This window comes from Citrus clementina, unplaced genomic scaffold, assembly GCF_000493195.1.
Source record: "Citrus clementina cultivar Clemenules unplaced genomic scaffold, Citrus_clementina_v1.0 scaffold_2, whole genome shotgun sequence".
In the NCBI taxonomy this organism is placed as follows: Eukaryota; Viridiplantae; Streptophyta; class Magnoliopsida; order Sapindales; family Rutaceae; genus Citrus; species Citrus x clementina.
The window spans coordinates 28901556-28923591 of NW_006262688.1; the positions used below are offsets into that span (position 1 = coordinate 28901556).

Here is a 22036-nt window from a genome sequence, read left to right on the forward strand (position 1 = left end):
TTTCAAACCGGCGGCTCTCGGGAAGAACGCTCCACTGCTTCTTGTTATTCCCGTAGCAGCCAGGATACCAAACATAAACAAAAAGCCCGTGAAGTTTTCCGGTACAAGTTGAACACCAAAAGAGCTTCCCAGACAACAGCGGCCTCCTCAGGTGCACCTGGGGTACCTCGCGAGTTCCTGGAAAAAATGGAGTACCTCGAAGCTCAAGTGAAGCTCATTTTTTAAAAACAAAACCCCACCAATGCTCTAGCGCCAGTAGCGTATAACTCGCCATTCACCATCGAGATTCGGACAGCGGTTATCCCGGAAGCGTTCACCATGCCTCAAATACAACAATACTCGGGTACCTCAGATCCCGTGGAATATGCTGAGTTGTATTGTGACCAGATGATGATTAAAGGAGTGGGCGACAATGCTATGTGCCGGATGTTCCCGCATACCCTCGCCGGACCAGCCAAGTCATGGTTCCGATCGTTGAAGGCAGGTAGTGTATCCTCCTTAGACCAACTCCTAAAATATTTTGTTCATGAGTTTGGTTATGCATCCACCCAAGATATAACATCCTCCAAGCTTGCTTTCATCAAGCAAGGGGATTCGGAGTCTTTAGCCGAGTACGTAACCCGCTTCCACCAAGAGGTGTTGTGTACCGATACATTTGGTCACCAACACACTCTCACTCATTTTGAAAAGAATTTGCGTTTGGGGAAGTTATGACGATCATTTCAAAAACACCGCCCTCTTTCATATGGAGAAGCTCGTTCTCGAGCTCTGCAACAAATAGAAATGGATGAGAAGTGTAACCTAAAACGGGAGAAAGACAAAGTCGAAGTTTTGAGAAATAAGGAGAAACCCAAGAGAGCCGAGGTACCTCCAGTACCCTCTTGAGCACCCCGGGTACACAGCCCACCTCGTCCAATCCCACGTGGGAAAGGGCTGAATATTCCTGGTGTACCTCGGGTACCCCAGTAGTGCAATGACATTTATTCGTCTTACTAATTAGGCGCTTGCAATACAATGAAGAGCTGCGCGGTGGAAAGTGTTATAGACAACTAGTCCTCTAAAACAAAAAAGAGTAGGGCCAATGAAGGTAGATGCGGTTATGCATGATGTACCCGAGGTACCCCAAAGTCCTAATTCAGCGTTAATCGAAGAGTTAGAGGTACCCCTGGATCCTCGGGTGTCGAAGGAAGAAAAGGAATGAGCACACACGCTACTCTAAATGAAAAGAACAATTATAAAGCACTTGTGAAATACTGCCATACCGAGGAAGTACTACTAATAAAGGGAAGCACTTTACCTCTTTCTATTTACTTTATTTATTTTTCTTCAATGCTTATGCGTTTATGATATTTGATCTATTGTGTGGTGTACTTTATCATGCGGGTTACTCAGAGTACCCTAAACTAATTAGTTGCACTTTTCAATTCTCCAAGTCTCTAATAACAAGGGTGATCTCAGGATCCCCCATTTCTTTAAGATAACAGAACATTATCATGTAATGGCCTTGGTTTTATCGTTTATAAGTATGTTTTTTACTTTATGAGATGATGCTTGTTCTCCTTTTTTATTACCAAATATGATTGCAGTTAAATTTTTGCCATTAATGTGACTCCATCTTATTACGCCACGCCTTATTCAGTTATAATTGCTCCATTTCAAGATAATCAGGGGAACTTGAGGTATCTGACTCGATTCGATCGTGAAGATCTGTTCGAGGTCAACACCAATAAGAAATAATACAATAAATTTAAAGAGGGAGGGTCAGAGAAGGCCCGAAGGCGAGGTAAACCAGCATACCCTAGCGCCATGAGGTTCCGTTAAGGTATGCACACACCCACACCTCTATTACTACCATATTTTTGAAACGTCTAAACCGCCTTACGCATGAAAATAAGAATATTCCTGACATGACAGCAGGGAACGCCACTAAAATAGCGTCAGGTGGCACGGCGACCGGGGTACACCATATAAATACTTAGGTTTAAGGCGAGTTTCACTAGCCCTCCGCACCTAAAGTCAGACCCCCTCCATATCCTTCGTCATCTCAATCCTCCTCCACTCCACAAAAAGCCCAAACAGCCCGCACGTGCCGAACAAGCGAGGTACCCCGCTCCCCGACAAAAATATAAATTTATTGCTCTTGGGTTGGTTTTGTGGTTTTTTATTCATTGACCCAAAATCAGCCGCAAACAATTCCCATTGTCCAAGTGGCTCGTCAGAAGAGTAAATTAATTTTGACAATATTCTTACAAGGCAGTTTTCTTTGAATGAAAAAATTTAATTTGAAATCACTATAGTTACTAATTAACCATGTTGCTAAGGATAGAATTCGAACAAAGTTGGAGCTATTCCCAGTAACTTTAAGAGTGAGTGCAGGGCGAAAACTTGTACACAAACACATGATAATAACATATACGATCTTATCCAATTTGATTGAATTCATGCTAAACTCGAAGGATTTGTATGTTACTAAGTACAGGCATCAAGAAGATTTTGATTACATTCAGTTGGTCATACTCTAAGGCTATGTTTGAGAGATAGGATTAAGTGTAGGATTAGACTAATTATTGGGATAAAATATTAATACCATGTTTGGCATGCTCACTTGGATTGGACTAATGGAATAGATTCAAATTTTAATCTTAAATTCATGAGATTGTTAATCCTAATTTTCATGTGGGTTTAGTTGGGACTAGATAATGTCAAGAAAAATATTTGTCCATTTATAATATCTTCCATAATTTATTACACCATTTTATTTATAACTTAAAAAATTGTTTATTTATTGTTTTTAATTAAGTAATTTATTTTTATTCATGATTTACTTAAAATATATTAATTAATTTGTTATTTGAATAATTTTATTTATTTTATTTAATGAAATGATATATCTCATTTGAAATAATGTATAATTTAAATAATGTATACTTCTTTATTTGTGTGTGTGTGTATTTCTTATTAGTTTTATTTGTAATTAATTATATTATTTCTTGTTAAATATCTATAAATAGTTGATATTTAAATTCAAATATTAATGTAAATACTATTTAATTTCATGTAAATTTAATTTAGCATAATCCAATCTGATACCATACCAAACATAAGTCAGCACTATATATAATCCAACCTAATATAATCCATTCTAATTTAGTCCAATTCTAATAATTAGTCTAATTCAATCTTGCGTGCCAAACATAACTTAAGTGAATATTAATGTACAAAAAGATGTATGATTAACTCCTCCCTTTTTCGCGCTGGATCGGGGATCTTAACCTACTACTTACAAGTGTTTACTGATCATCTCTAGCTTTATTTAATACCATGTTTGGTTGTAGGATAAAATATGAGTCGTTTTCATCCAACCCAAGTTCATGACATGTTTGGATCTTTTTCAAAGTAAATAAGGTGGAGGATATTTTGTATTATGCACGAAAGCAATGACCATATTACTATTAGGGAAGATAAATGAAAAATAAAAAATAGCCAATGATTCAATGAGTAGCACAGAATCTGCACCAATTATTCTTTAAATAGAGGACTGAAAATTCAAGAAATTTTGCTTTTCTTAATCAGATAAAAATGTCTTGTAATAAGACTTTAAATACAAAATCAAATAAGCTGAAACTATCAAAACATCTTAAATTAAGCCAAATTAAGATTTCAAACATAAAACAAACAACCCTTAAGTTATTGGATAGTTGGCTCTCGTGGAATAACTTGAGATAATTTATCTATATCAATTAATTTATTTTATAATTATTTTTTTTGGAGTGATAACTTATCTAATTTAACTTATAATTATTCAGATACAAGATGGTAATAAATCTACTTCAATTTAGTCTAATCCAATCGGCATTAGCAAACACATGGACGGAAGTAAAACGTCTAGATGAATAAACCAGTATTTGACAATAACTAACATCGCAGGGTGGATGGATGATTTTTTACCAATATGAAATTATGAATATTCATAATTTAATTACCAATATTAAATTAATTACCCTTCAGTCTCACATATGCAGGACTGGATTCACTACAGAAATGTCCTTTCAGATTTTGAATTTGCCTTTGTTTCTCCCACTCTTCTAATATGCTCTTTCCTAAATAAATTTCTGTAAAATGGTACTTTGAATCAGCCAAGTCTTTTGACCCCAAAAAAAAAAAAAAACAACAAATCTATTTATCTGCTGACTATTAAGAACTATAATCATCACAATTTGTGGTTGCGAGTACTTGACCTATTTGAAGTCTGTTTGTGCTTCTGTTTAACCCATGGTTTACTCATCTAATGCCGTACCTTGAATGCTGTATATAGTTTATGAATTCAAAATAAAATTGAAAAAAAAAAATTGAGATAGAGTTTCATTTGGCTCCGCTTTCAGAAGAGACGGCAGTATCAGTCAAACTCAATTCAGGGGTCGGATATGTTGCTAGCTGCAGGGAAGTCAGAGAACTTGTAATGCCAGATTTCCAAGTTCTGGAACTGGAAGTGGGTGATGATGATGGCACTTTGCTTTTGGAGGAAAAGGATACGTTAGATGAAGAGAAAAAAGAGGAAAGCTTAAGAGAGGGCAATGTTGCATTGTTTTTTTCTGGAAGTGAAGAGGTTTGGTGGCATATATAATAAAATGAAGCCTTGAACCGCGTTTGAGCTTCTCACACTGCTGTCTGGGCTTCTTCCAAATCCAAAGCTTGAAACTTCGGTTCCGTCAGTATGGTATATGCTCTGTCTAGATCATTTCAGATTCATAACAACTGCTAAAATAGAAATGAGAACCTGAATTAATATTCCAAATTCAACAGCTTTGTAATTGCCATATGTTATCTTTGTTGAACGTACAGTATAGCAAATGTCTACACTCTGAATACAATACCGGATGGACTCGGTGCTGCAGCAAGGTTCTTGCTAGCTTCAACCTACATTCAAATCCATGTATACTGCACTTATCTATTCATTGTTTATTTGATTTTTTTCGTTTTTCATTTTCCTATTTTCCTGTGACGTATATGTACCACTAGATTTTCGAATGAATAAGGAGCAGAAAACCTGAAAGCAGCTTCTGTGGCTGTTAAAGCTGTGATCTTTCTGGCGATCTCAGAGTCTATGATAGTAATTGTGACTTTGTTAAACAGTCGGCGTGTATTTGTTTATGTTCTTAGCAACACAAAGGAAGTTGTCGACCACGTCACAACCATGGCTACTCTGATGTGTTTATCAGTTGTATTGGACAGCTTGAAAACTGTGCTTTCTGGTTAATTGTTGTCCATCCCCACTTGTCTGTTTTCATCGTATTTTGAATTTATGGGCCAGCTTCATTATTAATCTGGTGTTTTTTTTTTAAATGATCAGCTGGCAAGCATTAGGAGCTTACGTCGATCTTGGCGCATACAATGTCTTTGGAATTCCAGTTGCTGCGGCCTTGGGTTTCTTGTTTAAGCTGAGAGGACCAACCCCTTGGATTGGACTACAAGCTGGTGCTTTCTTGCAAACAATTTTGCTTTTTATCATAACAAATCGTACAAATTGGGAAAAACAGGTCTACTCTTTTATCTCCATTAAAACGACTTGATGTTGCTGTCCTAAACCAACACTCTCATTTGCTTTGCGGCAATGGAACCTCTATTTGATTAGCCCCAAGTGCACACACAAGTCCTTCCCTTTGCAGGGGCCCTATTTTTTTTTTCTTTTTTCTCTTTAATTTTCTTATAAAAATCTTACTGAGATGATTACATTAGAAGTATTGTTGTATATCAGTCTTTATTTGCTAAGCCATGAAATTATTTTTCCTTGAGAGTAAGAGATGCTTTTGCTAAATCAGTCATAAAAATATCTTGGATTGTGGAACTGATATTTTATTCTACATATCTGGTCTCATTATGCCAATTTAAGATGATATTTCTTACTATTTCAAAAAAAAAAAAAAGATGATATTTCTTACCATGCGGTATTTTGGTATTGCAAGTGAGTAAGGCAAGGGAAAGGATTCTTGAGGAAAGATTTTCACCTGAAAACCGTTTACCTATACTTACTGAAGAAATATGACGATTTGAAAAGGTAAAACGACGTCATGTTGGTGGTGATTTTTTCACCCCAGTGTCCAAATAGCATTTAGCTAGTCAAGGAATACCATATCTTAAATGACAATGCTACTTTGACAAAAAATAGTTAATAACACCCCTTGTTCCTTTCATCTAACCTCAAAGCTTCTGAAATCTCTATAAGTTTGGCCCAAAACTCCACTGATTGTTTGACTAAGTTAATCGTTTCTCCGTTTATCAAGACTCGGCAGAAATATTTTTTTCCCGAAATTATGTTAAATTCAAAATAATTTTTAATAGTCTTATTAAAACTTGGTAAATTAATAGTAATAAACAGTCATCTTTTAAAAATAATAAAAATAAAAGAAAGTTAAAATTAAAATTATTGTAACTAAAGAGCAAAGATGTTGCTAGGGATCAAATCCAAGCAAAGCTGGAGCTATCCTTAGCAATGGTTCAAGAGTATTGGGATGAAACTTCCTAGCAAAAAGGAAGCACATTGTGGTCCTGAAACCATTATAACTACAGTTAAACCCATGCCGAATCCGGTTCAGAAATTTCTCCGAGACATCTTTTCTGACAAACGTGGCAGGATGAGAACCACCTCTTGACCAATCAACCCAAGTAATGCTCCGATTTGAGTTCAATTCCGGGCAAATTTTCGACACTAGAGTTGCAAAATAATGCTCGTCCATGTAACACGGAGGCCTGCAATGGTCCCTAAAGACAGGATAATATGTCACGTCGGCTATCATCTCGACAGCAACCTTCCGGTGAACCTCGAACCATTGCGAGCCTTTCCGCCAATCGGATAATGACACGGTTGGGAGCATCCGCTTGCTGTACCGGCCACGACCCATTGGTCTAGGATCATCAATTGAGCCCTGGTTGCTGTGTCTCGAATTGATGAGGTAGTTGTAGACTGTTGTGAAGTTGAACAGAGGAATGCATGTTTCGGATAATAGAACAAATCTTTCATTGGAGAAATCAAGTAGAGCGTTAGCTAAAAGGCGCCTCTCAGCATCAATCATTGATGCTTTTCCCCATTCGGCTGGCTGTGAAAATTACAAATGAAAATCCATTAAAATATTATTCAATTACATATATCTTTTATGGGAACATGATTAAGGGTCTGTTTGGTATGATTTATTTAATGGTCATAAATATTTATTTAATCGCATAAGCTCTGATCATATTTTTTGTTGTTGTTTGAATTTTTTTTTTTTGGTAGAGCTTTTAAGGTTTAAATAAGTTATTTTACCTCTATCAGTAAAAGTTCAAATTTAAAGTTTTTGGGAATAGAAGTTGAAAAGCTTTTTTTAGAGGTTGAAAAGTTTTTTTAAATGTTAAAATATCCAAAATATCTTCTACTTATTTGACAATCTTATTTTATTCTTTTCATAACATAACTTTAAAAAAACTTACCTATTAAAATAATTTTATAGATTTTTAATAAAAACTCCTATTGACAACCAAACAACTAAATTTTTTTAGATGAAAGCTCTATTTGTAAAATCTCTACTGCGAAAAGCTCTACTTAAATAATCTTTATTTGAAAAGATGTACCAAACGGATAAATCGCTCTTAATATGAGCTTATGCTACGGAAGATTCCTGAGAACGCGCGGCATAAAAAGCTCAAATTATGAAAGCATCATCTACACATATGTACCTACTAGCTAATTTCACAATTTTGTAATGATCCCATGTCACAACTTCTAACACTTCTACCTTACTTGGAATCCTGCGATTGTAGAACACTGAAGAATTTAGTGATTCTTGAGTGAATCCCGGCTTTGATGAATGGAGATAGATTGAATAAAGTCCTTCATATCCTTTGAAAAACTTTTCCCAAAGTGGAGCCAATGGCAATATTCCTCTAGTTAAGAACATGAATGCCACCTTTGGTTTTCGATTATATGCGTACTCTTCAACCTTTGGCACCATTGAGGCACGCCACATCAGTTCATCGTCGTTCATTGAATGCCATACCCCCTTATTAGGAGGAGATATCCAATCTCTCAGGTTCCTGCAACCATTCTGAAATCTTAATAAAGGCAACGGAGACGAAGAGTTGAATAGAAAATATGAATATGGCGACAGAGGAGACAATTTGGGTAGTTGATTAGTGAAGTAAATTTCTTCTGAGACCAAGAATTTTCTAACGCGTCCTCTAACGAACATGCTCAAAAGGACAACAAAAGATGCCATTGACAGGAGAAGTATAATTGTTGTCGTCACATGAAAGCTTCCTTTTCCAACCTCTCTTTTGAATTGTATTGTGAGTTCTTTTGCAAACACAATTATCTTGCATTTCTTCATTTGAGCTGTTTACTTATTTCATTCATGTAATTGAGGGGCTTAATCGTTTTTATAGGTACAATGTGAGAGATAATAAAAGAAAAAAGCCTTAATTAATGCCTAGCCCTACTTAATGCCTTCCAATTGGTGAGGAGCAAGCTCAAACGTTTTGAATCAAGCTAAGGGCACATGCAAAGCGCCCTGCATGGAATTATCAAAAATGTGAACCACAAGCCGTATATATGCCTGAGAAATTACTGCTACCAGGGATAAGGCGTTACAAGGCAAATGATGGATAAAGACATGAAGTGAACGAGTCGGGTGGCGGATGTTATGGTTTCATTCACACAAAAGCAGCCGGTAAAGGCAAACATAATGTGATAGACAAGCAGTTTCCAGAGAATTTCAACTTGTATAGGGCTACTCTGAAGTACTATAGCAAGTGAGATTCTCAAGTGTTTTTTATTTATTCTTAGTTAATTAGTATTTATTTGGTCATGCTACATAACTAAATCTCTACTTGGAATGAAACTACCTCATATAACACAATAATTAGAATATAAACATGGTGTTTGCTTGTTGAATGATCTTATATCAATGCCTTGTCTAGTATCATGCAGTTACAGCATGCACACAATAAATCGCTTTAGAGGAGGATTATTGGGAAATAAGCTTGTTTCTGATAGAGAAGAATACAGCAAAGCCTGCCACTGCTGCACCGCCAATAAGTAACTTAGACATACTTAGCTTCTGATACCTAACCTGAAACCTAAGGTATGTCCACGCCCACCTCAACAGGAAATGCAGCCCACAAGTCTTTCGGAACTTCAGAATTGAAAATTCCTGCATGAAGGAATACAGCGTGCATGATCAGCGAAACTGCAACTTAGCAATCAATATCGTAAAAGATCTTCTGTCACTACATAATGGAAATGTAAGCAATGTTCTGCCGCTACATAATGGAAATTAATTGGAAGGTATCAGGATCATTGGTTTGAGATTGTTCCTTTTAAGGTTATATATGATATCAGTGATTTGATTGATTTGATATAGAGTTGCATATAAAGCTATAAAACTTTGATAAAAAATCAAGGGATGTGATCTAACCTAAAAGTAAAGAATCAAAACGTGAAGTATCAAGTGACCGAGTCACTGAGTGCAGCTTCCTCATTTGGGATCAAATTTGCCCACCTTGTCATCAAATTCAACCAAACTGGAATTGAAAGATTCTAGAGAGAAGCCCTGCAGTCAAGAGGAATTGTTGGAATCCAACTCAAATGTATATCCACATTTCTAGAGGATACATAACCACATATACCCGCAATTTTAAATTTGAATACCCTCCAAATTGTCATAATTTAGTGCCTATTTCTTGAGGGTATTTAAGACGCACAAGGAATAACTTCAAAAGATGATGAGAAGATAGGACTGCTTGTCCATAATAGTAGAAGGCTATAATGTATTATTTTGAACAAAATAAAAGTATGCAGCTTTTGTAACCTATTGGATTTCTAAGTGGTAGCTAAGCTTCATCTTTCTAGTGCTTCCTCTCTGTGTACTCTTTTTCCTCTTGAATTCTCTTCAACTAGTTGGTTTGAACTTTTTTCCAATATGATTTAATTAAAAAAAAAAAAAGCAACCAATATTAAAGAGAGAATGATGAGCATAACAAAAAAATGCCATATATTAGGAATAAAGTTCTAGAAACATGCATGAGTATAAGCATCGCCATATAGCATGGAAAAAATCTTTAAAACAATGGTGACGCGTACCTTTGGTAACTTGTTTTGGTCCGCCAGATGATCTACATGAAGCCTGACATTTGAGGCAGCAGGAATCCAGAAACTGCGAGGAACCTCAGAATATACATTTGCAACTATATCAAACAATGTTTCAACTCCATTTTCTATGGCCTGCAGGATGGCTGCTTCTCTAGCTCTTCGGTTCCTAAAAGGTAGGAACAAAGTCATAATAGCATTTGGTCAAATATCTTATTGTTACATACCATATACAATAATACAACCTTAACACTAGAGGATCAAGTAGGCCATTATCATGACTTGCAGCCCCATTTGTTCACTTGGTAAATAACAATAGCAAAGTATGTCAAACCGGGTTAGAGCTTAAAAATGAACATATGGACATGATAAAAAGTTGACAAGATGCTGGGATATCAATCAAAGTGTAAGGCAAGAAATCTTATAATAGGAGAGTTCCCTACAGTGAAGTAAACCCATGGAGAGAATGCTGTGATGAGAAGGAAAAAACAAAAACAATTGTCTTTCATACTTGAGATATCCACAGAGCATGTGTTTCGGCCACAAATTGACTCTCCCGTGCATTGGGATCAAAGCATGTGGCGAAAGCTCCAAGAATTTGTATGTTGACTGAAAGTAATCCTGCATAAACAACAGAGTTTTCCACAATTCCTGAGATGTTGAAATTTGGGGGGGGACCCACATGTACACACAAAAATAATAATAATAAAATAATAAAAAGAATAATAACAGTAAACCAAAAACGTCAATCACAGCTACAAGCATACATAGACTATTTTATTAGGGTGTGAGGGGGGGGATAGAAGGTATATATATTTTTTCTCCTTTTGGGTTGTCAGGTGTAGAACAGAGGAAGACAAAAAGACTGTGAAAAGATAAACTAATGTATAATAATCTCTCCTATCCGAGGAATTGCAGATTCGATGCCCTTAGCATATGAGATTGGTACTCCTAGAAAGCAATGTTATAAAATAAAGGGACATAATAGCAAATTTTGAATGACTTTCTCAGATATTGCCAACTATTATAACTTAAATGCAAATACAGCTTTAACTAAATTCCAGTGTAACTAGAAAGAAGAGATGGAAATGCAGTGTCAACAGAAACCACGGAAGCCTTGTAAATAGCACACCGATATTTGTCCTTATCATACTCCACTTTTGAGTGTACAAGGATCTGAAAAAAATACTTCAGTGCTTCTATATACACTTACAGTCATATTTCCACCAGCAGTTATGTCCAAAACGGCACTTCCCTGACTGCAAGACCACAAATGCATCAGCAGAATAGTTTATGAAGTAAATGTAAAAAGCCAAAACCTAAATTGATGAATAAAACGGAAGAAAGTAAAGAGCCAGTGAGAAGATACTACTCAATCAGAAAATAGCATTCTCTGTAAATTATATAAGAGAGAAATTGAGAGACCGTCTAATTTGAAATTTAATGGAAAACCCAAAGAAAGAAAAAGAAACAACTTGGTCTTATAATCAGCTCATGTCAGGTTGTTAATTCTTCACTACTACCACATGGTCTTCTGCAGTTCAATTCATTAATCTTAAGCTATTGAAGGACAGACCTTATAACATTGCCTCCAGCCCAAAAGTCAGTGCCATATTCATAAATCAAAAAAAGAATGATGAAAAAAAATGCAAATTTGGATAAATACTTGAGGTCCCTAAAATCTTTAGAACACAATTTTCCTGAATCCTAATTCTGCACTCAATATGAGTTCCACATGCCTTATTTTCAACTTCTTTGCATGAACTACAGTAAATATTAAATCTTTGTAATCTTCATTGCACATATCATATTTATAAACAACCAAAAAAACCTTTGAGGTATATTGAAAAACATCTCTTTTCTGGATTCTCTTTATTATGGATTGCTGTCCTGATGATAGTTGAATCTTTAATCTTACGTTTGCTAAAGCAAAACTCAACTTGAGATGCTTCGAATATAAATTCATTCTGTTATATAGAATCTTAAGCAACTCCTTCTAGTTCCTTTTGATTGTGGATGCTTTTAACATAAAAGTGTAGTACTCTACAGAATCTTACCCCACACAATGATCACCAACAATCAAGGAGTTAGTGCTAGCATGAAGAAGTGCTACATGCCCATCAGTATGTCCCTGAATTAAGAAAATTGTCATTTCAAACCCATAATATTCAGAGTTTACATAACTGAAATAGTATACAGCCAACTAAACAACACGGAAGGAAACAAGAACTTTATCACCTATGCCCCAAGGCATTTCATGGTGGCTGCATATAGAGGTGGTGGCAAAATGGGTTACGACACAAATGCAACACGACTTTTTCATATTCATGTTGACAAGTATGGACATGATTAATAAATGGGTTGACACTACACGATAAATATCTATGTCGTATCCGAGTTGGATCACCTCAATACAATTATACATTTATGACATGAGAATCAATTAATATGTGGTAATATTACTGAAAAAATTAACTAACATATATACTGAAAACTAAATTAATTATTTGTGTCATATTCATATTATTTTATAAACTGCTTCATGTCATATTTATATCATGTTAACTTATTTATGACCTATTCTGAAGAATAGTATTTGACATATTTGTTAATTTTTAAATTTATTTTTAATTTTTGTGTATTAAATATGTTAAACGAGTCAACACGATTAATAAACGGATCGTATCCGTATTTTGACGTTTTGACAAAATTAGTAAATGGGTTGTACCTGTGTTTGCTTAAATGTGCCACGGTACGAAAATAACATAACACAAACACAATACAATTACATGAATTACACCCTTAGCTGCATATTTGCATCAAGCCAAGACCAAGTGAGCCTTCAAAATGCTTTTTGAAGGACCAATGATTCTAAACTAAATGTCAATTCCTCAAGTCATGACAACAATTACAAAAAGGAGCAATTGTGAAATGGGAAATACCGGAGAAAAAACAACAGTCAATCTCTGACCACCAACACAAATGTCTTCTGATCCAGAAACCGAGGTGTACCCAAGAGACCAGTCATCTGCCATCAGATAAATCAAGTTAAAAGCTCATGAACTTAATAAGGTTGCTTAAATAAATATACGCTTCTTTAAAAGTACATAAAAAGAAAAAGCGATCGCTGAAGTTGATCTTTTCTTCCTGCTGACTCAGGAAAAAAGTATGAGATTAAATTAGGTAAAAGTTTACATGTAAATTTGTACAAAATATAATAAGAACACCTCCATGAATCATTAACTGGAAAGATCAGCATGTCAACCACAAACTAAGCACTAGGGAAAAACTAAAAATATTACATCAGGATCACACACAACACGTTAAAACAGATCAAAACTGCTCTACTCCCTAATTTTCGTTTTGTTATTTCCATACAATACACTGTTAATCTCCTCCTTCAAAAAGATTTAACTCTGACGCCTTAAACAAGCTTGATTTAAAACGAATGGTTATAAGATAGGGTCATTTCAATTATCAGACACTGTTGCAAGATATTAATTCAAACCAGAGGAAATTGTACCAAAAATAGAGTTATTAGAATTGATCTAGTTTCCTAGAATAGCTGCGTGTATAGTTGTCAATTAGCTAGGATACTTTCCTCAATTAGCTAGGACAGTTTCCTAAATTAGTTCATTGTAAAGCTATATATTTGTACTATTGTATTCTGATAAAAAATATAGAAATACAAGTTATTCACCAATATGGTATCAGAGCAGGAATTCCTTTAATTCCTGGAAACCCTATTGCTCTTCTGCCCTTTCTCTTACCTGCAGAAAACCTAGCCGTTCTCCTACTTTCTTTTCTACCCTAAAATCAGTCCTACCTCTTCATCATGTCCGACGTTGTTTCTGAGTCTACAAACACCCTTCAACATACCCAGAATGCTTCTACAAGCCTGCCAACACCTACTGCTGCGCAGCCTAAAACCCAGGCTTCAACCACGGAATCTCACTCCATTCAGATCACTACCATTAAACTGAATGGAGAAAATTTCCTGCGTTGGTCTCAATCTGTGCGCGCATGTATATCCGTGGTCGAGGCAAGATCGGGTATTTGACTGGAGAAACAAAGGAGCCTGCGGCTGATGATGCAACCTATCCAACATGGGATGCTGAGAACTCGATGGTAATGACTTGGTTGGTGAACTCTATGGAGGAGGACATAAGCTCCAACTATATGTGTTATCACACGGCCAAGGAGCTTTGGGACAACATTAACCAAATGTATTCTGACTTGGGAAATCAATCTCAAGTATATGAGTTAACTCTGAAACTCAGAGAAATCCACCAAGGCGAGGATACTGTCACTAAGTATTTTAATTCCTTGAAACGACTTTGGCAAGATTTAGACCTATTTAATGATTATGAGTGGAAATCTTCTGAAGATTGTAAACACTTTAAGAAAACAGTGGAGGATAACCGTATTTTCAAATTTCTCATTGGTCTTAACGTGGAGTTTGATGAAGTTAGAGGCAGGATTATTGGGAGGCAGCCGCTTCCCTCTATTGGAGAAGTGTTTTCTGAGGTACGCCGTGAGGAGAGTCGGCGTCTTGTTATGCTTGGAAAAAGGAATCTCGTTAACACTATTGAAAACTCAGCCCTTGCTGCTAGTATTAATGCTGGCCGAACTGCTACAAAGAAACCTGATGAAAAGTCTCGCGTTTGGTGTGATCACTGCAATAAGCCACGGCATACATGAGAGACTTGCTGGAAGATCCACGGAAAACCAGCAAATTGGAAGGGTTCTCATGAAGGCAGATTCACTCGTACTCCTGCTGCACATGAGGCCGAGTCTGTCCCCTTTAACAAAGAGCAGATGGATCACCTTCTGAAGCTGCTGAAATCTAACTCAGGATCATTAAGTACACCTAATGCTGCCATTGCTCAAGCAGGTAGTAAATTAAATGCTCTCTCTTGTCATTTACCTATTTCTCATACTCCTTGGATTATAGATTCAGGAGCCTCTGATCACATGACAAGTTTTTCTCATTTATTTCATACTTACACCCCTTGTTCTGGTCATAAAAAAGTTTGTATAGCAGATGGTTCATATTCCCCTATAGCTGGCAACGGGTTGATAAATCTATCTAAAACCATCTCTCTTACAAATGTTCTCCATGTTCCTAAACTTACCTGTAATCTGCTATCAGTTAGTAAATTATCTAGAGACTCTAACTGTCGTGTTATTTTTTCCAAATACCACTGTGTCTTTCAGGAAATTAACTCGGGGAAGATGATTGGCAGTGCTAAATTGATAGATGGTCTCTACTATTTTGAAGATGAAGAATCTAAGAATAAAGAAGCTCAAGGCTTTAGTAGTATTAGTTCTACTCAAGTTAAGGATCAAATTATGCTTTGGCACTATAGGCTAGAGCATCCCAGTTTTCCTTATCTTAAAAAATTATTTCCTAGTTTATTTAAAGGTTTGAATTGTTCTGAATTCCATTGTGAAAACTGCATTTTATCAAAAAGCCATAGAACTATCTATCCTTCAAGGCCTTATCAAGCCTCAAAGCCTTTTTATTTAATCCATAGTGATATTTGGGGTCCTTCAAAAATTAATACTTCTTCAGGGAAAAAATGGTTTGTGACTTTTATTGATGATCATACTCGCCTATGCTGGGTTTATTTAATGAAGGAAAAATCTGAGGTTCAGAACTTATTTGAAATATTTTACTTGATGATTGAAAACCACTTTCAAACTAAAATTGGAATTATTCATACCGATAATGGAACTGAATATTTTAAGCAAAATCTTAGAACTTTTTTTGTAGAAAAAGGTATTCACCATCAAACTACTTGTGTTGATACACCTCAGCAAAATGGTATTGCTGAGCGTAAAAATAAACATTTACTTGAAGTTTCTCGTGCAATTATGTTTTCTATGAATGTTCCTCAATATCTTTGGAGCGAAGCGGTTTTAACTGCATCCTATCTAATTAACAGGATGCCCACCCGCGTTCTAAACTACATTACACCACTTGACTGTTTTAAAAAATATTTTCCAGAATCACGAATTCACTCTAATCTTCCTCTGAAAATTTTTGGATGTACATATACCAAATAAAATGGAAGACATCTACAAGCCAGCTTGAGGGGGAGTGTTGCAAGATATTAATTCAAATCAGAGGAAATTGAACCAAAAATAGAGTTATTAGAATTGATCTAGTTTCCTAGAATAGCTGCGTGTATAGTTGTCAATTAGCTAGGATACTTTCCTCAATTAGCTAGGATAGTTTCCTAAATTAGTTCATTGTAAAGCTATATATTTGTACTATTGTATTCTGATAAAAAATATAGAAATACAAGTTATTCACCAATAGACACATATATTCTTTTTAGTCAACAATCATAACCTTTTCCAATGCGGCACATGGTGTTTTCATGAGCTAATAGAATAGCATCAGGATTGCATTTTTGGATAATAGAAAGACCTGAAACAAACAAACAAAATATTATAACCAATATAGATCCATTTCAAAATAAAAGGCATACAAAATCATATATTCATTAAAAGCAAGGTAGAAAAACACTTCAGAACATAAAGATGCAACTTGAAAGTATCTAGCACATGGGCATATTAGGGAGACATGGAGATGCAGAAGCATCTAAAAAGCTGTCCAAAGTCCAGTGGTTACAGTAGTCCACTTGAATCAGTGCACTAATTTGCCAGAAATCTAGATTTCTACTCTTGAATCTTTAATCATTTTGTGAAGGGTATCACCATCATTGTTCTCTTGACCTATAACTCACAACTGTGAACTTTTTTTGCGGCTGTTGCTTGACCAGCCAAGGAGGTTGGTTCTCTTTCATCATTATGGGCAGGAATGAATAATTTGTGGTTCTAAAATCAATAGCAAAATCTTCAATGTCAGCAAGTTTTTCCATACAAATGTATGTCTGAACCAGGCAGTCTAAAATCCAATGTATTACCAGTAATCTCATGATATAGACAAAAACAAATGCCTGAACCTCATTATAGCTAACAACCACCTGGTCGCTCATTATAGCTGACAACCTAATCAAGACCTCATCATGCATATGAAAGAATTTATAAAGATTATCTTCTGCATTATCACTGATGATAAAAGAGGAAGTCCAAGTGAATAAAATAATGCATTTTGTGTCACTCAGATCACTTGTATCCTAGTAAAGGGGTCAACAGAAGCAACATAGGGATTTGAACATATGATAGACAACATATAGCCTCTTTTACCAAAACCTTGAGTGAGATAAACAAGGAGAAATTTTGGTCTAACCAGAAATAGTATATCACACGAAAGAAACAGGCTTATGACAACAGGAGCCAGACATTATACTTTGCAAGGACGTAGGTTGGGGGTGGAGACTTAACCATGAAGAACCGAAGGGTCAACATACAGAAAAGAAATACATTGAACTTTGCATCTCATAGAAAGCTTTGTAACTTTTTAATTCCTTTTAGGCTGTGCCTTAGGAAACTAAGAAAAGACTCCCACCTTTTTCCTCGAATACTACAAGTCTACGGCATAGAAAACAATCCTATGCATTCATTTCTTCTCAGTTTCTAAGAATTTGATCTGAACATCATCAAAATTTGTCTCTAGTTCAGAGTTCCAACAGCTTTAAAATAAGCCTGATTTATCATCTTATTTGTGTATCAAACAATACCGAAGCATTCAACTAAATTTGGAAAAACATAATGATTAAACAAAGTAAAACCTAGAATGAGTGGTAGTTTTACCACGTATGAACTCACCATCAACATGGTCGCGGTGATGATGGGTGACAAAGACAATTAACTTTCTGGGCAACGAAGCAACAACTTTCAGGAGCTGATCAAGCAAATGCAATGTTATCAACTTTAGCACAGAAATTGATGCCACAATCACAACGATTGACATGTTTAAGCCACAGTCTGGAGTCTGAGTAACATCATAGACACCCAACCATTAAAATATCTCTTTCATTTCGCTTTTTTACGGGTAATTTATCATGAAAGATACTTTTTCTACCACAAAACAAACTTCGTGTCAGAAAAACTATTTTGTTACAATAAAGTAAAGCTCATATATATTTACACTTTTTTTTTTTTGGATGACTGGTTGTAAGTACTCAAACTAAGTTCATCTAAGTAGAACTCTGCTCAATATGCTAGAGTACAATTAGGAAAATGGCTTCTACAGTCTGAGCTAAAAGACCACTTAGCAGAGACTGCAAGTCCATTTATTGACATCATACATATAACAACAACTGACCGTGTTATGTCTATGGGATGAAATCTTGACATTGCCTGAGCATGATACAGCATGCATAATTTTTTTAAAATCCAAGGAGAGATACCAACTAAATTTTGTTAACTGATAAATTTGAATGGCTCTTAAATCAGTACAGATTTCTACCGAATAGAGTTATGAATTTTTATTCTAAAAAGAAAATCATCTATCAGCAACAAACAGCATGATACATTGATATTCTTTTACCTCTTCATGAAATTCAGATCGGCATCCAGGATCCACTATCAATGCCTCTCCTTGAGCAACAAATCTATGATTCCCACAGTCATCTGAAACACTGTCAGGTGCAAATACGATTAAGTTTGTTGTGAGAAATGGCTTTGCCGTCCTACTCTGCATGGGTACAAGTATTACACCGGGAGGGTACTCCTGAAAATGAGAAATTAGCTTAGTTCTGCAGAAATATATAGACGATACATGTGCATCAGACTGGAACTGCTAGAAGTGACAGACAACTGCATATAACAATAGAATTTTACTAAAATTCTGAAACAGAATCAGATAGCACAGGGTGGCAGTTAAGCATTACATGCATCTTAAACCAAATTGGCTCCCTCAACATATTTGCTGAGTCAGAACGCATGGTTATGGGAATAGGCAGATCTAAAATCAAACTTGTTGTGGAAGAATATTAAGTCAAGAACTCTAGAAATTACATTGTATGCCACCCTACTACATTAATTTTTATCCATCGTTTTCTTTATACAATTCAACCAAAAGTGGTTTTTTAGCCACTCCTTACATAAAGTTTAAAACGGTTCATAAAACTTAAAAGTAAAAGAGATCACGCTGAGATTTGAAACTTAATTGCGTGCAAATGCTAGATTTTCAATTCTGAAACATTCACTATAAAAAAAAAAAAAGGTTAAAAAATAAATAAATAGATAATCTAGGAGTATATTGATAGGCCCTTAAGAATCAAATCCAGTGACTGAGGACTAACGTTTTTCCATAACTGCTTCATTCTTATCCTAGTATTCTTTAATTCCTAGCACTGACCTTTGTTTCAGCTTAACATTATCCTTGGTTTGAATTCATGAAAGAGCCAAAGTGAAAAGGTAGTAAACCTGGTAGCTCAAGGTTGGCGGTACTTTCCACTTTCTCCATTGCACCAAGTCATTTAGAAGACCGATAACAACCAAAGGGCCCACACGATCAGTGCTCGGCTTCACCTCAGCAAGACAATTTATACAACTTTGTGTAGACATCCACTTACATCCTTCTGCATGCATAATATGGTTCTCGAACATCAGACAAGCCAGCAAAAGAAGGAATTTAAGAAGTAATATAAGTAGTAAATCAGTTCTAGTCTCCCTATTCATTGAGTCCAAAACCAATAAGATTCTTATATGGTATGTTCAGGACAGGTTTTCTTCAGCTTAATTTTGAAACCAAAGAAGATAGAACGACCAGTAAACACTAGCTTTTACTTGATAGCTACTGTTTTACCACTCACCCACACACTTATACTTGACAGCTATATGGTGGTTGTGGATTAGAAACCACCACACCTCAATTCCAAACATACCCATAATCATCACAAACATTAAAAAAATATATATATATCCAATGACTGTACAAACTAGAGCAATTTGCTGTAGTTAAAGCTGTTTGTTCAGTTTCAAAATTTTCCATATGTGCCATGTAAAATCCAATGAACACATTTCATAAAAACCTGACTATCTCCATTTTGGGTTGGATGAATTGAGTCAAATTACTTTCTTTTCAATCAAGTCAATTGAAGATCAAAAAATTTATCATAATATAACAATTAATTGGCATATGAGTTGTGCAAAACACCCAGTTCAATAAAAATTAACCATTTGAGATGTATGATTAGATACGGTTGCCTATCCAAGGTAACATGATGAAAACTATCTAAAAAAAAGGTTTGTTATTCAAAGACACACCATTCTACAATTCAATTATAAAATTAATTTGCGCTAACATGAACAAACCTTGCAAAATTTGATTCCCGTCCAACAATTTACCCATAATGTACACCGTATGAATCGTCAAGCCCGGTCCAAACTCAGGTTCTTCCACACATTTCCACAATTTCCATTCACCCCCATCTCGCACCCCAAACCCCAATTGCTCAACTATCTATTAAAAAAAATGAATAAATAACACCGACTATGTATTATTAGTAGGAGCCCACTAAGTGACAAATGGCAATAACAAATATACAAGAAGCAAATCCAAAATTTTCTTTGAGTTGGCAATGTAAATTATAAATTACCTGATTAAGAGCCGATTCGATATCAAATTTACCGAGATTGATCTTCTCTGAGCCCTGGATGGAGATTGTGGGTTCAGATTTTTCCCCTTGTATGTGGTTCAATTGAATCGCTGGCAAGTCCCAGAGATCAGAATCAACGTACGAATCATACTCTTCGTCGTTGAATTTTGGAGGTGGGGTTTGCTTCACGAGCAGGAATTCGGAATCATTGAGTGGGTTCTTGAGAATCAAAGCAACATTGTAATTGGCCATTCCTTTTAGGAAAGATAATAGTAAAAAAAAAAAAAATTAAAGGGTTTTAGATTCTAGGCTTGGGGTTTTCGGACAGGCGGATTTTTTTTTAATGTGGCTTGTTGTAAGAAGTGATCCTGTGCATGTAATGATTGTCTGAAGACCGGGTGGGTCAGTTGTGCTCGAAATCAATGCCAGCATAGTAGTTACAGTAATAACACAGACAGAACTGGCGGGTTTGGACTTTGGTTGGTTTGAACTTTGACCGTTATGGGGGCATTTATGTAATTACATCATCCAGATGCTTGCTTCATTTTCGGACAATGTAACGACGAAAAAGGATCCGTGGGCCATTGGCAAGTGTTTAAGCCCATTCCTGAGAATCTATTTGGGCTTTGTTCTTGTTTCAAAAAAGCCCAGTATTGGAGGCCCTAACTTGGACTCCAAATTCGCGTACTCTTCGTCAATTTACATAAGAAAAGGGTGGTGGTGCCTGGTGATATTCCGCCAAGTAATTTGCAGCAGTCTTTATTGCTTTCCAAATGTTTAAATGAGTAATGATAGAGTTATAAATTTTTCTACAAACTTATTTTGTACAAACTCATGCAGCATAATAAAATTGGTTGAATTAAATATTAATTGGCCCACATAATTTATTTTTATTATTTTATATTTTCATTCAACCAATGAATTTATGTCACGCCAATTTATACAAGAATTTATGGTTGTATGATCACTCATGGAAAATTAGTTTTGCACAATCAATCATCAATTATAATATTATATATTTTTATCATTTATGTCTTTTTAATTTACGTTGTTTGACCGTCTTTGACTCCAGGATTTTGACGATTCGTTCACATTTTCGATTGGGTTAATTAATTTATTTGTTTTATTTGAATACGCCAATACGGCCCAATCCCTTGTGATGTGAAACCAAACAAGTTAGGATAAGTTTTCAAAAGCAAGCAACTGAATTTTGGGTAGAGTCACAGACTCACAGTGGGGGCCGGGGGTGTACGTGTTATGAGTCTTCTCGCACCAATACAGGACAATTAAACAAAACAAAATTGGTACAATGCTGCCTGCCATAATGAATTAGTGCAAAGGGAAGGCCCATCCATCTGTATGGCTTAATCATTGAGGAGCAAATAAGGTGATGATCGCG

At 35.7% G+C, this 22036-nt stretch overlaps 2 protein-coding genes across 4 annotated transcripts; both read right to left on the reverse strand.

The window, feature by feature from the left end:
• Nucleotides 1–6449: 6449 nt before the first annotated feature.
• On the reverse strand, nucleotides 6450–8055 carry LOC18050816. The gene is made up of 2 exons (XM_006448365.2): nucleotides 7770–8055; nucleotides 6450–7094 (listed from the first exon to the last, which is right to left on the reverse strand). Exons 1-2 carry the CDS (start codon nucleotides 8016–8018, stop codon nucleotides 6450–6452), a joined length of 894 nt encoding a protein of 297 aa, XP_006448428.2. The 5' UTR covers nucleotides 8019–8055.
• An 804-nt stretch (nucleotides 8056–8859) lies between these two features.
• Nucleotides 8860–21106, reverse strand: LOC18050817. 3 transcript variants are annotated; one of them, XM_006448368.2, is made up of 13 exons: nucleotides 20638–21106; nucleotides 20354–20501; nucleotides 19463–19617; nucleotides 18582–18764; nucleotides 17858–17933; nucleotides 16476–16553; nucleotides 13060–13145; nucleotides 12175–12248; nucleotides 11331–11376; nucleotides 10629–10738; nucleotides 10112–10286; nucleotides 9447–9581; nucleotides 8860–9182 (listed from the first exon to the last, which is right to left on the reverse strand). In XM_006448368.2, the coding sequence occupies exons 1-12, from the start codon at nucleotides 20887–20889 to the stop codon at nucleotides 9507–9509; spliced, it is 1458 nt and encodes a 485-aa protein (XP_006448431.1). In that variant the 5' UTR covers nucleotides 20890–21106; the 3' UTR covers nucleotides 8860–9182; nucleotides 9447–9506. The 3 variants fall into 3 exon arrangements, with proteins under 3 accessions (XP_006448431.1, XP_024046371.1, XP_024046370.1); XM_024190603.1 differs by lacking the exons at nucleotides 8860–9182; nucleotides 9447–9581 and adding an exon at nucleotides 10363–10418 and having other exon boundaries at nucleotides 10204–10286; XM_024190602.1 differs by lacking the exons at nucleotides 8860–9182; nucleotides 9447–9581 and having other exon boundaries at nucleotides 10209–10286; nucleotides 10561–10738.
• Nucleotides 21107–22036: the final 930 nt, after the last annotated feature.